Source organism: Anabrus simplex, chromosome 10 (genome assembly GCF_040414725.1).
Source record: "Anabrus simplex isolate iqAnaSimp1 chromosome 10, ASM4041472v1, whole genome shotgun sequence".
Classification (NCBI taxonomy): Eukaryota; Metazoa; Arthropoda; class Insecta; order Orthoptera; family Tettigoniidae; genus Anabrus; species Anabrus simplex.
In genome coordinates, this window is record NC_090274.1 from 34,401,963 (window position 1) to 34,417,517 (window position 15,555).

General features: G+C 39.3%; 1 protein-coding gene across 4 annotated transcripts; it reads left to right on the forward strand.

Annotated features, from left to right (window-relative positions):
* Positions 1-8,447: 8,447 nt before the first annotated feature.
* On the forward strand, positions 8,448-14,343 carry LOC136881922 (zinc finger protein 93). 4 transcript variants are annotated; one of them, XR_010861045.2, is made up of 2 exons: positions 8,448-8,853; positions 9,915-10,138. XR_010861045.2 is itself a non-coding variant. In XM_067154370.2 (2 exons), the coding sequence occupies exons 1-2, from the start codon at positions 8,851-8,853 to the stop codon at positions 14,050-14,052; spliced, it is 1,398 nt and encodes a 465-aa protein (XP_067010471.2). In that variant the 5' UTR covers positions 8,448-8,850; the 3' UTR covers positions 14,053-14,343. The 4 variants fall into 4 exon arrangements, 3 of the variants coding, with proteins under 3 accessions (XP_067010471.2, XP_067010469.2, XP_067010470.2); XM_067154370.2 differs by lacking the exon at positions 9,915-10,138 and adding an exon at positions 12,658-14,343; XM_067154368.2 differs by lacking the exons at positions 8,448-8,853; positions 9,915-10,138 and adding exons at positions 9,013-9,105; positions 12,658-14,343.
* The last annotated feature ends 1,212 nt before the right edge of the window (positions 14,344-15,555 follow it).

Genomic DNA, 15,555 nt, shown 5'->3' on the forward strand with positions numbered 1-15,555 from the left:
TTTATCCCGCCCCGGCAGGCAGTAAACGGACCTCCCTCTAAGAAATGCCAAACGCCAACTTTCATTATGACAGATATAGTCTGTGGAGTGCAGAATTCTACCTTTTTTTATTTTTCTCATGACAAATAAATGAGAAAATGTCTTTGATGTGTAATTGTTGCTGAGACTATGTTTGTTATTTTGTTATACCAGTACCCAATGGTTGAATGAGGGAGTTCATAGATAAGCAAGAATGATTTTATCTTTGAAATTGCGTGTTCAGTGTTCTCCCCAGAAATTTTCATTAACTGGATGGCAGGAATGAGTAGCTGGGCTGGGAATACTTTGTAAAAAATAAACATGATAAAATTTCAACTTTTTCCCCTCAGGCCATTAATAATAATATTAGACAGGTAAACATTAAGTGCAAATATTAACTATTTTAGTGTTATCACAAAGAAGATGTAACAGAGTACTGTAGTTTCAACTTCTAGTGTTCTACTGCTCATTCATAATCACTCGGTTGCTGTGGAAAGCCAGACGGGTTTGTTACATCCTGCGGAATCAAGGGATCGCATGCAATTCCACACTAATCCAGACACCGCTCGCGCACGACACAATTATGCTGACAATAATGAAGATTTTTCATTTAAATGAACAGCTTTACAGTGTTTACATTTTAGTTTAGAACACACACTGACTGAAATATTTGTAGCCTCCGTGGTGGTTCAGGCGGCAGCGCGCCGGTCTCTCACCGCTGAGTTCCATGGTTCAGTCCCGGTCACTCAATGTGAGATTTGTGCTGGACAAAGTGGAGGCGGGACAGGTTTTTTTTCCGGGTACTCCGGTTTCCCTGTCATCTTTCATTTCAGCAACACAGTCCACTGTCATTATTTTCATTTCATCCGTCAATCATTAATTTGCTCAAGAGGAGTGTGACAGGATTCGGCAGCCGGCACAATTCCTATCTTCGCCGCAAGATGGGGCTTCATATGGTCTAACCTATCCAGTTGTATGGTCTTGTCACTAACCAGGACCAGACCAAAGATCTTGTCACTAGCTACACCTAACTTGGCAGCCTTGTGAAGCATATTATGCCATTGTGTCAGCCGTTCCATGTTGGATTCCTAACCTCTCCTTTGCAATCCTCCTAGTCAAGTTTCAACTTTTTCTGTTGTCACTCCACTAAATGCACTTTCTTTGTCTATCACAAACATCAGTCAGTTACCATTGATCTGCATTTAGGGCAATTGCCCAGAAAATTTATTGAACATCTCTTTTTGTAAATTATTCCCATCCCTAACTTTGCTTCCTATAAACAAATATTTTAAAATAGTATGGCTTTACATCTCACCAACACTTTTGCAGTTTTTGAAGATGCTGAGGTGCCAGAATTTAGTCCCGCAGGAGTTCTTTTATGTGCCAGAAATTCTACAGACACGAGGTCGACATATTTGAGCACCTTCAAATACCACTGGACTGGACCAGGTTTGAACCTGCGAAGTTGGGGTCAGAAGGCCAGCACCTCAACCATCTGAGCCACTCAGCTCAACAAGAAATATTTCCCCCAATTTGTCCACTTGAATTCCAGCTTTGTCTTCATATTGTGATCTTTCCTACTTTTAAGAATACCACTTAGCCTTATTCATCTACTAACGTTATCCTACATTATCTCTCCATTGAAGGCTCGAAACACACCTCTTAGTCGAGCAGCTCATCTTTGTACTCCCAAGTCTTCCCAGTCTAAAGTTGGCAACAATTTCATTATACTACTCTTCTATCAGAAATTGCCCAGAAAAAAATAATGTTGCTCTCCTTTGATCTTTTCCGGTTCTCGAATCATGTAATCCTGATGAGGGTCCTATAAACCAGAACCATACACTTAATTATGGTCTTACCCCCCTCCTTTTCATCCCTAAATACCCTCATAACCATATGAAGAGTTCTGTAAACTGTAATCCCGTTTAAGTGATTATCCCAATGAAGATATTTTCTTGTATTAACACCTAGGTACTTACCACCACATCAGCACGTTAATTAAAACTGAAAGGAATTTTTTCTCTTGATGAAACTCACAACCTGACTTTTCACCCAGCATTTACCGTAATACCATTGTCTACTGTCCATCTCACAACATTGTTGAGGTCTTTTCTTGAAGTTGCTCACACCTGTAACTTATTTATTACTCTATCCATTATAACATCATCCGCAAAAAACCTCATCTCTGATTCCATTTCTTTACTCATATCATTACCGGGCGAGTTGACCGTGCGTTGAGGGGTGCACAGCTGTGAGCTTGCATCCAGGAGATGGTGGGTTTGAGCCCCACTGTCGGCAGCCCTGAAGATGGTTTTCCATGGTTTCCTATTTTCACACCAGGCAAATGCTGGGGCTGTACCTTAATTCAGGCCACAGTCGCTTCCTTCCCATTCCTAGGCTTTTCCTATCCCGTTGTCACCATAAAACCTATCTGTGTCGGTGCGACATAAAACAAATTGTAAAAAGAACCATATAATTTACATAGTCCAATTGCCCTTATCTAGATCAATAGTGATTCAGTCCATTTTACCTTATGAAACTAAAATATCTGCTATATCTTGCTGGAATCCTTCAGTTTGAGCCTCATTGAAATAACTTTAACTTAATCCAAACTGCCTTCTTTCAAATAATTTACCGTACTAATTTTGCAAACATGGCTATATAATCAGAAAGAATGCTTTCCCACAGCTTACATGCTACACATGTCAAGATGACTGGCCTGTAATTCTTGGCTTTCTGTTTATCACTTTTGTGCACAGGGTTACTGTAGCATTTCTCTATTCATAAAATACACATTTAGACAAGAGCTAATCTGCTTCATCCTCTATATGCCAGGAATTGTAAGGACATTGATTAAGCCAAAAATGGTGCGTTGTCCATTGTGAATAGGTTAAAGTTATCCTAATATGTTCGGAAACCATTCTTTTTCAACTTTGCCATTCAACAAGATTTTAGCCACAGTTGCATTGGTCACTGTTTGCTATTCGACTTCAGTAAATGCTACAGACATTCAATACAAATGTGCAAAATTGTGAGAACCACATTGGACTTGAGAAGAAAAAAAATGTGTAAGTATTATATTATTATTTATCCCACTCTGATACTGCAGTACCTTGAAGTACGTTTAATCTTCCCTCAGTGTACAAATAACAATTTCTTCGAGAGTTCAGTGACACTAGTCAAGATATTTTGTTAATCTCTGGAGTCTGAACTTTCCAGATATTACATGTTCAAAACATAGCATTCCCTGTTTGAGAGTTTCACAAAACACAGGATATTAGCCTCAGTATTACAGTAACAACTTAGAATATTTAATCTGAATTGTGGAATTTCTATGGATGTGTGTGCCTGCATGGCGTGACTCAGTTTTCTGATGTGTGGTATTCCTGGTGAAACATTGCATTAATACGTTATTGAAAAACGGATCATAAATTTGATGGCATGGTCACTGATAAGAGGATTTTTAAAAGTAAATAGATTTAGCTTTCTTCATTTTTCTTTCCATATTTTAATTTTTCTTCAAATTTTCACTTGAATGTTGCTCACATACCCCACTAAAATTCTCAGGCATACCCCTAGACTGTTATGCCTTCAGTCTGCAAGCCTCTGTGATTTAACTAAATGCTTTCACAGCCCTTTATTTCTAACTAGCTCTGTGGCCTCATTTAGTCCTACATAACATCACTAAATCATTAAAAATCACCAGGCGAGTTTGCCGTGTGGTTAGGGGCGCGTCAGCTGTGAGCTTGCATCCAGGATATAGTGGGTTCGAGCTCCACTGTCAGCAACCCTGAAGATGGTTTCTCATGGTTTCCCCATTTTCACGCCAGGCTAATGCTGGGGCTGTACCTTAATTAAGGCCACGGCTGCTTCCTTTCCATTCCTAAGCCTCTCCTATCGTTGCCAAAAGACCTATCTATGTTGGTGCGATGTAAAACAAATTGTAAAAAGAAAATATAATCTAGTCTAACCATTGTCCATTTTTAGGAAATCTGAGATATATGTCCCTCTCTTAACCTTATATGCCTCTCATTTATGGACACTGAAAGGGCCATAACAATTTTTTGGCTTCAGGGAGGTGTCCTCTCGCAGGAGAGAGGTTGTTGAATCTAACTGCAGATTTTCATGTTACTTTTCTGTTGCAAAATTGTGCTTATTTGTGTCTTCCAGACACAGAATTTTCCTGCAAGATCACAAAACTACATCTAGTTTCTTCTACACACACGATAACTTTAGCATTTAGTGGATTGTCAAACCGTTATATTTAGAAACCATGTCACTTGAGACCAAACAGCTGACAAAAGAGTGAAGAAAAAAAAAAAAAATTACAGTATCTCTTGAATTGTGCCGAAAGCCTGCAGTCTAATATCTTGGAACAAAAAAATAGGTGGCCGGCCCCGTGGTGTACGGGTAGCGTGCCTCCCTCTTACCCGGAGGCCCCGGGTTCGATTCCCAGCCAGGTCAGGGATTTTTACCTGCATCTGAGGGCTGGTTCGAGGTTCACTCAGCCTATCTGATGGTGAGACAGCAGCCCCAGTCTAGAAAGCCAAGAATAACGGCCAAGAGGATCCATCGTGCTGACCACACGACACCTCGTAAACTGTAGGCCTTCGGGCTGAGCAGTGGTCGCTTGGTAGGCCATGGTCCTTCCGGGCTGTTACGCCATGGGGTTTGGTTTTAGAAAATAGTTCAGTGAATAGGATGGTATGAAAATTAGCCTTCCCAAGACTAAATTGATGTCAGTAGACAAGAAATCCAAGAGAATTGAATGTCGTATTGGGGATACAAAGTTGGAACAGGAAGATAATTTTAAGTATTTAGCAGGTGTGTTCTCCCAGGATGGTAGTATAGTAAGCGAGATTGAATGAAGGTGCAATAAAGCTAATGCAGTGAGCTCAAGGTTGCAATCAACATTATTCTGTAAGAAGGAAGTCAGCTTGCAGACAAAACTAGCTTTACATTGACCTGTTTTCAGATCAACTTTGCTTTATGGGAGTGAAAGCTGGGTGGACTCAGGATATCTTATTCATAAGTTAGAAGTAGCGAGAACGATTGCTGATACAAACAGATGGGAACAATGGCAGGAGGGTACTCGGAATGATGAGATAAAGGATAAGTTAGGAATGAACTCTATGGATGAAGCTGTACGCGGAAATTGGCTTCAGTGGTGGGGGTCATCTGAGTGGAATGGAGGAGGATAGGTTACCTATGAAAATAATGGACTGTGTTATGAAGGGTAAGAGAAGTAGAGGGAGACAAAGACAACGATGGTTAGACTCGGTTTCTAATGATTTAAACATATGAGTTTTAGAACTAAACGAGGCCACAGAACTAGTTACATGGAGAGGATTGTGGCAGTGGTTAGTAAATTCACAGAGGTTTGCAGACTGAACACTGAAAGGCATGACAGTCTATAATTAAAATGTATGGATGTCTTGAATTCATCGTGGTATCTGGATTTCGGGTCCCTCAGTGGGGCAATATTTTACTGATGAAAGTAGAGACACAGGTTAGACAAGCCTGTAATCTTTCACCTATGTTGTTCATAGTATGCATGCGTCACATTTATGAACATAGTATTTACAGTGAAACACCCTCTTCATCAATCCCACTCCTACATTAATTTCTTCACAGCTCCCAACAAGTTTGTTTCAAGACCAAGGCGATATCAGAAGAAAGCTACTGATTTTGGAGGGCGTTGTTCACAGCTTGCACTCGAATATCCTGGAGCTTGAAAAGAGATGCAAGAAGTATGATAAGAAGGCATTATATTTGAAAGGATTTTAAAAAAAAGGTTCTCTTCACATTTAACGATGAAAGCATTTTCCAGGTAATGAACGTTCACAAAATACACGTATCCTTTAAAACAATTAATAATACCTCCAAATTACTTTTTAACCCGTGAGGGGTCGCGTGCCGAGTATAACATCAGGAGTTGCGAACGGTCGTTTCGACCGGAAATCAATAAAATACCAAACGCTTACTTAATATGCTATTTATTGTTACAATACTATTTAAACACAAACACTTTTTAACATATTAATTATAATAATGAGATTGCCTTTTGCTGATGAAATTGAAAATAAAAATTCAAGTTCTGTTAATGGACAATACTTTTAAAATGATATTTAATTTCATTTAACACACATCTAGACAATGCTCCTTCTTGCTCTACTCAACAATGAATTATAACAGTGCACTTTCCGCATTATATATGTGCCATGAGATGCGTATGGTTGAATAGACCGGAGACAGGTATCGTGAGGAGTCGCGTTTAGAAACATAGTCACTGGGTGAGTTGGCCGTGCGGTTAGGAGCGCGCAGCTGTGAGCTTGCATCCGGGAGATAGTGGGTTCGAACCCCACTGTCGGCAGCCCTGAAGATGGTTTCCCATTTTCACACCAAGCAAATGCTAGGGCTGTACTGTAATTAAGGCCATGGTCGCTTCCTTTCCATCCCATCATCGCCATAAGACCTATCTGTGTCAGTGCAGCGTAAAGCAGAAAAAGAAACATCATTACCCACCATCACATTGCCTCAGTGCCATGTGTCTTAGTTGCTGTATGAAAATGGAGCGAGGTGGTATTGTAAGGAATTCAAACAAAGTGAGCAGTGAGCAAGAAGTCTTTAGAAGAGTAATTGATGCTGGCAAGAGAAGAGGAATAGCTAAAGGTTCTGCATCCAAGAGTTTCATTATAGTGTATGTTGGATCACAGAGAGGTTTTCTTCTAGGAGGCCTCCATATTTACATATTTGACACTGCAAGTGGTACTTCGCAGGTAGATGAGTTGTTTGAATGACTGAAAGATTAATACCTAACTTGCCATATCTTTCAGCGGAAGTTATGAATAATGCACTGTGCCATTGTCAGTAACAAGGCAATTTATGACATGAAAGATGTACAAAAACAAGGATGGATTCCCAGGCAAATGTCCCAAGTTCTACACCCGAATGGACATTTCCATAAATCCAGTTTCCTCTATTATCTTACCTTTCCACAGAATGACAAACTGAAAGTTTTATAAAAAATACAGAATACAAAGATTATGTACGTAAAGCGTTATTATACAGTAACAAATAGTCATACGAATGTGCTGACAATTTTCAGTTGGCCAGATTAAAATGAGTCCTTCAACTAAACACTCAGTGAGAGCTGCTAGTTGGTCTTGCTTTTTGTTCATCCTCCAAGTTTTCTTCATACTCACGCATCCTGTTAACAGGGCAAGCACGCACGACGGAACCATTCTTTAGCAAGTTTGCAATAAGATCAGGGTGATCAGTTGCGATAATCTTCAGCCAGGTTCTCACTAATTCAGCGTCCATAGCCTCTGATTTAGATTATGGGTATGCGGTGACCCCTTAACTCCTTTTAAAAATTTGAAGGTCTTCCCCATGTCCACTTGTAGTAGTCCTAGTGCAACATTTTCTTGTTGCGTACCTTCTGGCAGCCTTATAGTACTTTTGCCCATTGGACAAAACTACAGTACATAAATGTATTGTTCCTCTGCTGTCTGAAGAAACATTTTGAGAACCCATGTTCGAAATGTGTGGATATGTGACAACGGAATTGATAATTAGTTCTGGGCTTTGTATTCTTTAAGCTTTATATCCTTCAGGATTTCTGATAAGTAAAAATTTCTTTGGATGTTTTGATTTGAGTGTTTTATTCAGGGAATTGGATTTGGGTAAATGGATGGGAATGACAAGGCTGAGCCCTATCTTGTTATGTACCAGTACCAATACCAGAAGCGAGTTCTAGAGTTAAAATACAAAAAAATAAAACAGGCTACAGCAGTATGTATTCTATTCAGGTATTTGTATTATTATAATACACAGACTGAAGATACTTAAGAATATAATCTTTCAGCGTACCGGTAAATCTTCAGTACAGACAACTCACCCACCCTCTTCAATTCCGAACTTACATCATTCCGCTGAATGGCGCGAGAGATTATCTTTGCTAAATTTTAAAAAAACTTTATAATTTCTTTATGGTAAGGTTAATCATATGAAAATAACAGGCCTAGCCTATTCTCATGATGGGAAGAAAGTTTGACTGGTGAAGGACGGGATTCAAGAATACGGTACTTCTGCGGCTTTTATCAAGCGCTGATTCGATTTATTTATTTCGATCAGATTTTAAGAGTAGTTGTGCATTTTTCGAATAATTTGTGCTGGAAATTGTCCAACTCCGCACGATCATCACGCCTTTTCAGGACATTGGGTATGTCCCAAAGAGGAGCATCTAAACGGAGAGGTCAGCGGGCATAAACAGAAAGGTATGACAGAATTGGGGAGACTTGGGTTCGAGGACCATGGAATTCCAAAATTTTCTCCATATTCATCTTGGAGAACTCAAGGTTAATGGGAAGTCCTACAAATATAATAAACAAACGCAACAGAAGTTTACGTCCGTCTACTTGAAAGGATTTATGTGCACTTCAGCAAAATACCGTTCATTACTGAAATTAGCTAGCCAATTCCAAGAGGGAAAGAAAGATGTGTTTTACCCGTACGTCACCGCACAGTATCTGATCTCATGTACAAACATATCTTGCACGTCTCTCTGTGGGCGGCAATTTATGTTTTTTATGCCAAAGAGAAGAAAGACTAATTCTTAGCGATAATAAAGAACGGCGATGTTTGATTTGAATTGTGTCCTATAGTAGTCAACAGGTTTAAATAAACCTCCATATATTATAGAAATGTTGTAAGTGAAGTAATTACTTGCGTTTCATATCGAAAGGAAGAGAAGAAATAGTAAACAAGCTTGTTTATAAAAGATGGCTTCGGTCCCGTTGTTATGACAGGAGATTCGTGAAACACATTCTAATGGTCAGTGCAAGTGGTATTTATATATTTATTTTGTAGTGACATAAGCATCATAATGCTATTTGCGTCCAGCTACAGAAAGTTATGATGGAGCCCCTCTCAACTAAAGTGAAGTATTTGACATATTTGAGGTTATCGGAGCAGTGTACACCTGTTGTATGTCATTAATCCATAAAATAATATTTTAAAAAAAAGATTGAGTGGAAGGCTGTTATGGTTATAATGTTGTGGCGAGAGATTGGAAGTATTATTTGTGTAAGTGAACGTGCAGTGTTCAGAATTGTTGTTCTCAGGAAATCGGATTATCTTTTTGCTGTGTTTAGGAAAGAAAATGGTTAGGACGATGCAGACCAGCATAAGGAAAGACTGTGACGAAATATATGCAGGTATTATTGGCCCCCTTCTCCTTTCGACCCCGGCAGTATCAGCTTTGCACTGTTTTGAGAATCTTTAATTTTTACACCTTCGTTTTAACGCCTTTGCTTTTCAAGTATATCAAATAGTAATCAGATCTACTTACAAGCTTATCATTAAGGTAATATGCCCAAAAATAAAGCTCACATTCACAAAAAATCTCCAGGCATTTAATGAATTCATATTTAAAGGCTAATTCTCAACATAAAGTACGAAAAGATTGAAGTACTCACTAGAACTGCAACTTAAATAATTTTCTAGTTAACTTGCTGTATATGTAGGTGTAGACCTATGTCTTTGTAAGAGAGAAGGTTACCCACAGTCTCACATGAAGAGTTAATCTGAACATGGTTGGAGTCAGAGGCACGGTGATGTCTTTATTGACTTATGCTACAGAGGTCATCCTCACCATTGCCCTCACAGCATGGAAGGGATCAGTTAGGATATTGAGACCTGTACCTTTATTCTTGTGTTAACGAACTCTGTGCTCCACAAAATCTTACGTTTTTATATTTCATTCCCTTCATTCATAACTGCTGGATGTAAATATTTTAATTATTTATCACATGACAGTATTATGTACAACTATTTACATAGTCATGTGGTGAAGAGGGCTTAGCCTCAAGATCTAATGTGCTGATCCATTCCAGGGCTGCATGTGTTGCCAGCTGAAAATCAGAAAGTCTCTTTGATCTACACAGTATGCTGACTATGGGAGTGCCATTATCACACTGAGGAGATTTGAATTTTGCCCTACTTATAACAAGATTCAGCACAGGTTCCATGATTGGGAATTTATTATTTTACCATTACGGATTGTTTTGGTCTGTATTGACTGTTATCTAATACCAACATTGAGAAATCACTGCTAATATGTTCGCCTTGTCAATACTATAAAAAACAATTTAATCCTTATTAATTAATCTGCCATACATGTTTCGAGAACGACATTCATTCTCCTCATCAGCGATCAAAACTTCACCAAATAATCTGCAGACTTGAATCAAATACATACTAACAATATACTATGAAATAAGTTATAAATTAAAAACACATGAATTGTCAATCTAAATAAAATCTTTGAAATTACATTTAAAAAAACCTTTTTTTCTTAAATTATTCTGAATACTCTATATAAAAATGAAAATCCTCAGGCTGTCATTTGACCTGGTCGGGAATGGAACAAGTCTAGTGGCGAGGATAGGAATTGTGCTGGCTGCCAAAGTCTGTCACACTCCTCTGGAGCAATGATTAATGAATGACATATGAAATGGAACTATTTTGGAGAGTTTTGCTAGAATGAAAGATGACAGGGGAAAACCGGAGTACCCTCTGCTTTGTCCAGCACACGTCCCACAAGGAGTGACCGGGATTTCAACCACTGTACTCGGCGGTGAGAGGCCTGGCACACTGCCACTTGAACCACAGAGGCTCTTCTGAATGCTCTATAATTTATAATGTCTCCAAAAACTATGTTTGCACCAAAAATGTAAAACTTAAAATTTAGATTGCAGCTCCTTTACTCCTTGTCTGTTGAAATACCTCCTAAAATGGTAACAACTTTCGAACCAGGTAGTGATTAAGCTCTCCATAACATATTGTGACTGCTTGTTTACATATAAAAAAATTCATACGTGCAGTTGACCTTGGCTCGTGAATTGATGTGATCTTGTTTTATTTCTCACAGAACATGGCTAGTCAAGGTCGGCTGCACTTATTTGCTGCACTGTGTTGGTGCAGTGTATAACATATTCTAAACAAAAATGTGTCTGCCTTGTTAATACTATTAAAAACTGTTTAATCCCTAGTAATTAATCTTCGTACATGTTTCGAGAACCACATTCATTCTCTTTATCAGTGACCAAAAGTTCACCAAATAATCTGCAGACTTGATTCAGTTACATACTAACAATATATTATCAATAAGTTATAAATTAAAAACACATGAATTGTCAATCTAAATAAAATCTTTGAAATTACTTTAGAAACATCTCTTCTTAAATTATTTTGAATACTCTATATCAGGGATGGCAAACCTTATGGCAACGATGGGATAGGAAAGGACTAGGAGTGGGAAGGAAGAGGGCGTGGCCTTAATTAAGGTACAGGGAAACCACGGAAACCATCTTCAGGGCTGCCGACAGTGGGGTTTGAACCCACTATCTCCCGGATGCAAGCTCGCAGCCGCGCGCCCCTAACCGCACGGCCAACTTCCCCGGTGGCAGACTCTTACCATTGATTTCTCAGTGTTATTATTAAATTGCATGATTGGTCAGAATCCTGCTAGATTAAAACTAACCCAGCTCGATAGCTATAGTCGCTTAAGTGCGACCAGTATTCAGTAATCGGGAGATAGTGGGTTCGAACTCCACTATCAGCAGCCCTGAAGATGATTTTCTGTGGTTTCCCATTTTCACACCAGGCAAACGCTGGGGCTGTACCTTAATTAAGGCCATGGCCGCTTCCTTCCCATTCCTAGGCCTTTGCTCTTCCATCGTCGCCATACGACCTATCTGTGTCGGTGCGACGTAATTCAAATAGTAAAAAAAAAATTAAAACTAGGTGCAGGGTTGTTATCTTCAAATAAGACCAAAGCTGAGGGCTGGTGTTCAACTTCTATTCTTTTCTCCACTGGGTATTTGCTACAGAACGGCTCACAGTTAATCTCTGGGCATAATTGATTGGCAGATGTTTGGACTTAAGCTGGTTTCTACTGAGGTCAGGAATATCTTCAAGAATAGGTAGATCTGGGTTTCATATGGTCTTTTTGTATTCTCAAATCAGAGCAGCTTCTCTGCACAGATAAGGAGGCATGATGTTGCTGAGAACTGAAAGCCATTTGGTGGGAGTTCGTCTGATTAGGCCAGTGATTAGTCTCATGGAAATGGTAAGTTGGGTGTTGACTCACTTTCCATGAAGGCTGGTCAACCAGACTGGACCACAATATTCAGCCATAGAGAAGACCAAAAGCAGAACACTTCAGAATTGTTGCAGAAGCATCCCAAGTAGTACCACAGCAGCTTCTAATTCTGGCAGTTGTAAATTTTGAGGTGTTTCTTGAATACTTTGGGAATTTAGTATACCTAAGAACCAATCCCTCAAACGGTATGTATCATACTGTCATCCATTATGTTGTTCAATTGGAAGCAGGGTATCTTCTTTGATTTTTGTTGTGCGAGGCTGGAGCCTCTATTTATGAAAATATCTTCCAAGCCCAGCAAGGTCATTAATCAGTATATTTTACATGACATTAATATTTTTGTGCTTTATAGACAGGGCTATATCACCAGTATAACAGGGGATACTTGCAGTCACCTATGATTTCATGCAGATTCAATTTTTAAAAAATTCTTTTTCAATTTGGAAGTATATCTTCTTATTTGGTGTTTGCAGGAAGCGACCCTAGAGAACGATGATGTTGAAGATGAAGAGGATGAAGAAGAGGATCAGGAAGAGGAGGAAGATGAAGAAGATGAAAATACAGCTAACGATTCAGATTATAGACAGTTCACTGAAAGTAGTAGCTCCTCTGAGAATGGCGATTCAAGACCCTCTGGTGATTCAGGAAGAGAAGATGTGAATGTTTCTCACAAGTGTAATCGGTGTGGGAAAACACTTGTCACTGACTTCTGCCTTTGTGTCTTTAAAATTCCATTCCAGTGTGAAAAATGCAATTTAACTCTAGCAGACTTTTCAGAGTTTCAAGCCCATATGCGAATTCATGCTCAGGAAAGGGCAGGATTACAAAGATCGAAAGAAACGCATGTGTCATCATCTGTGAAGGCCAAAGCTGCTGAATATGTTTTCTCTTCTGCGAAGACTGCCATTGATAACCAAACTGTGTCTTCAGAATCAAGTTCTGCTCCAGAACCTGTTATTCAGAATGAGAACCAATCAAGCGTACATGCTTGTGAAACTTGTGGGGAAACTTTTACGACTAAGTTAGGACTGATGGCACATTGTTTGACGCATGTTGAACGTGAAGAGACTAATACTTATAAATGCGACCATTGCAATAGAGAGTTCACATCAACTGTTCGTTTGTCAATCCATGTGACTCGAATGCATATTGAAGAAAAGAAGTTTATTTGTGACGTGTGCAACAAAGGTTTTAGTAGTAACAACACGTTGGAAGCTCATAAACGTCTACATCTGGGAATCAAACCATATAAATGTGATATTTGTGGGAAAAGCTATTCCCAGAGTGGTAATCTGGCATATCATAAGAGTACGCATGTAGGAGTTAAATCATACGTTTGCCACCTTTGTGGAAAGGCCTTTCTCACTAGTGGGATACTAGCAAATCACGAACGCCGACATGCCGGTTTGAAACCATATGTATGTGATATTTGTGGGCGTGCTTTTGCTGACAATTATACTTTGACACACCACAAAGTAGTGCATTCAGGTGTTCGTAGTTACATGTGTGACGTTTGCGGTAAGGCGTTTGTACATAAACACACTCTTGCAAGTCATAAGCGAATACACAGTGGTGAGAAGCGGTACAAATGTACTATTTGTGAACGTGCATTTACGCAGATGTCTACGATGCTTCAGCACAGAAATACTCACACTGGGGAGAAATCGTACAGATGTATATGTGGGAAAGCTTTTACGCAACAATCCAGTCTTGCTAGACATAAACGTTTGCATGAAGGAGGAGTAGAATCCTTTCCATGTCATCTCTGTGAGAAAAAGTTTGCCTATAAGAGTACTTTGTATAAGCATAAAAGAAGAGCTCATGGGATTGATAACCCTCATATCTCTTATAACGATACCCTGTTGTGATCTACAAACATAAGCATATTTTAGAGTTAATTTTATTTGTACCTGTACAGTATTGTAAGTATTACTGTTGTCGTAAGGAAAGAATCGACCTTTGAATTTTCTTTAACATCTACTGTTGACCTCTCATCCTTTTTTGCCCTGCATGAGCCAATCGGTCAGATGTCAATTTGTCACTTGTCATTCTGACACTGCATTGGGTTTACGTTCCACTACTTACATTTATGGTTTTTTGTAGTTGTGACATTGAGGTGCCAGAATTTTGTCCCTCACAAGTTATTTTACATGCCAGTAACTCTGCCAACACGAGGCTGTCTTATTTAAATGCCTTGAGATTCCACCGAGCTGAGCTAGAATCAAACCAATTAACCTGGGCTCAGAAGGCCAGCGCTCTGCTGTATGAATCAGCCCAGAAAAAAAACAGTGCTGGTTGAGTCATTGGTAAATGTGCCGAGGTTAAAACCTTCTGCTTCTTCTTTCTGAAACGTTTCTGCTTATGCTGGTTATTCATGGTTTAAACTGTCCTATAGGTAAATCATAAGTCTTGCCTCGTTTTAGCCTACTTGTAGGAGAGCTAATTTGTTTCCCCCCATTTCCCCTCAAATATATGTATACTTTTACAGCAATATATTATAAAGAATGTTTCATTTTTCGTTCTATCCTCGTCAGCCAACAGTGCCATTTGCTGAAATTCTTAGCAGAATGGTGTCGCTCCTAGAATTCAATACAGATCGATATCATTGCCAACTGTGACGAATGAATTGCCTAAGATGATGCAATGTACGAACATGGCACACACACACCCCACCTCAGTTACCAGGGAGGCTATTTATTATGTACTCATGACAATTTAGTCTTGGAGGGGATGGTGGGGGGCCATGAGAAATTTACAAGGGAGGTGCAGGCAAGTTAATCAGAAGAGACATATGTTTTTACCATTGCATTTGGAGAAATATGAGACAGTTCAAAGTGACAATCTATATGGATTTCAAAATTTCGTGTAAGAAGAGGATCTGGTTTTAGTCTCGGAACACACGGTTTTAGAATGATTAAGTGATAGTGTTTTAATGACATTTTATCACACTTTTTATTTAGTGTAGTCCATATGTCACACTTGGTGTACCAGAATTTTAAACATACCCTATAAGGTCACAAGGCTTTTTTTTTGGCAAGTTGCTTCACGTTGCACTGACTCAGATAAGTCTTATGGCGACGATGGGACAGGAAAGGGTTAGGAATGGGAAGGAAGCGGCCGTGACCTTAATTAAGGTATAGCCCCAGCATTTGCCTGGTGTGAAAATGGGAAAACACGGAAAACCATTTTCTGGGCTGCCGACAGTGGGGTTCAAACCCACTATCTCCCGAATACTGGATACTGGCCGCGCTTAAGCGACTGCAGCTATCGAGCTCGGTACAAGGCTAATTAGCTACCTTCTTGTTTTAATGCATAAGGTTAGTATTTTAAGGGTAGAAATCTAGTGTATTCACGCCAGTTTGTAACACACA

What these genes read in the sequence shown, in the direction of transcription:
- LOC136881922 (XM_067154368.2), top strand. Translation starts at nt 9,064, where the DNA reads ATGGTTATAATGTTGTGGCGAGAGATTGGAAGTATTATTTGT. An exon ending in AGATTGGAAGTATTATTTGT is followed by an intron (nt 9,106 to 12,657) that starts GTAAGTGAACGT and finishes TGGTGTTTGCAG; the next exon opens with GAAGCGACCCTAGAGAACGA.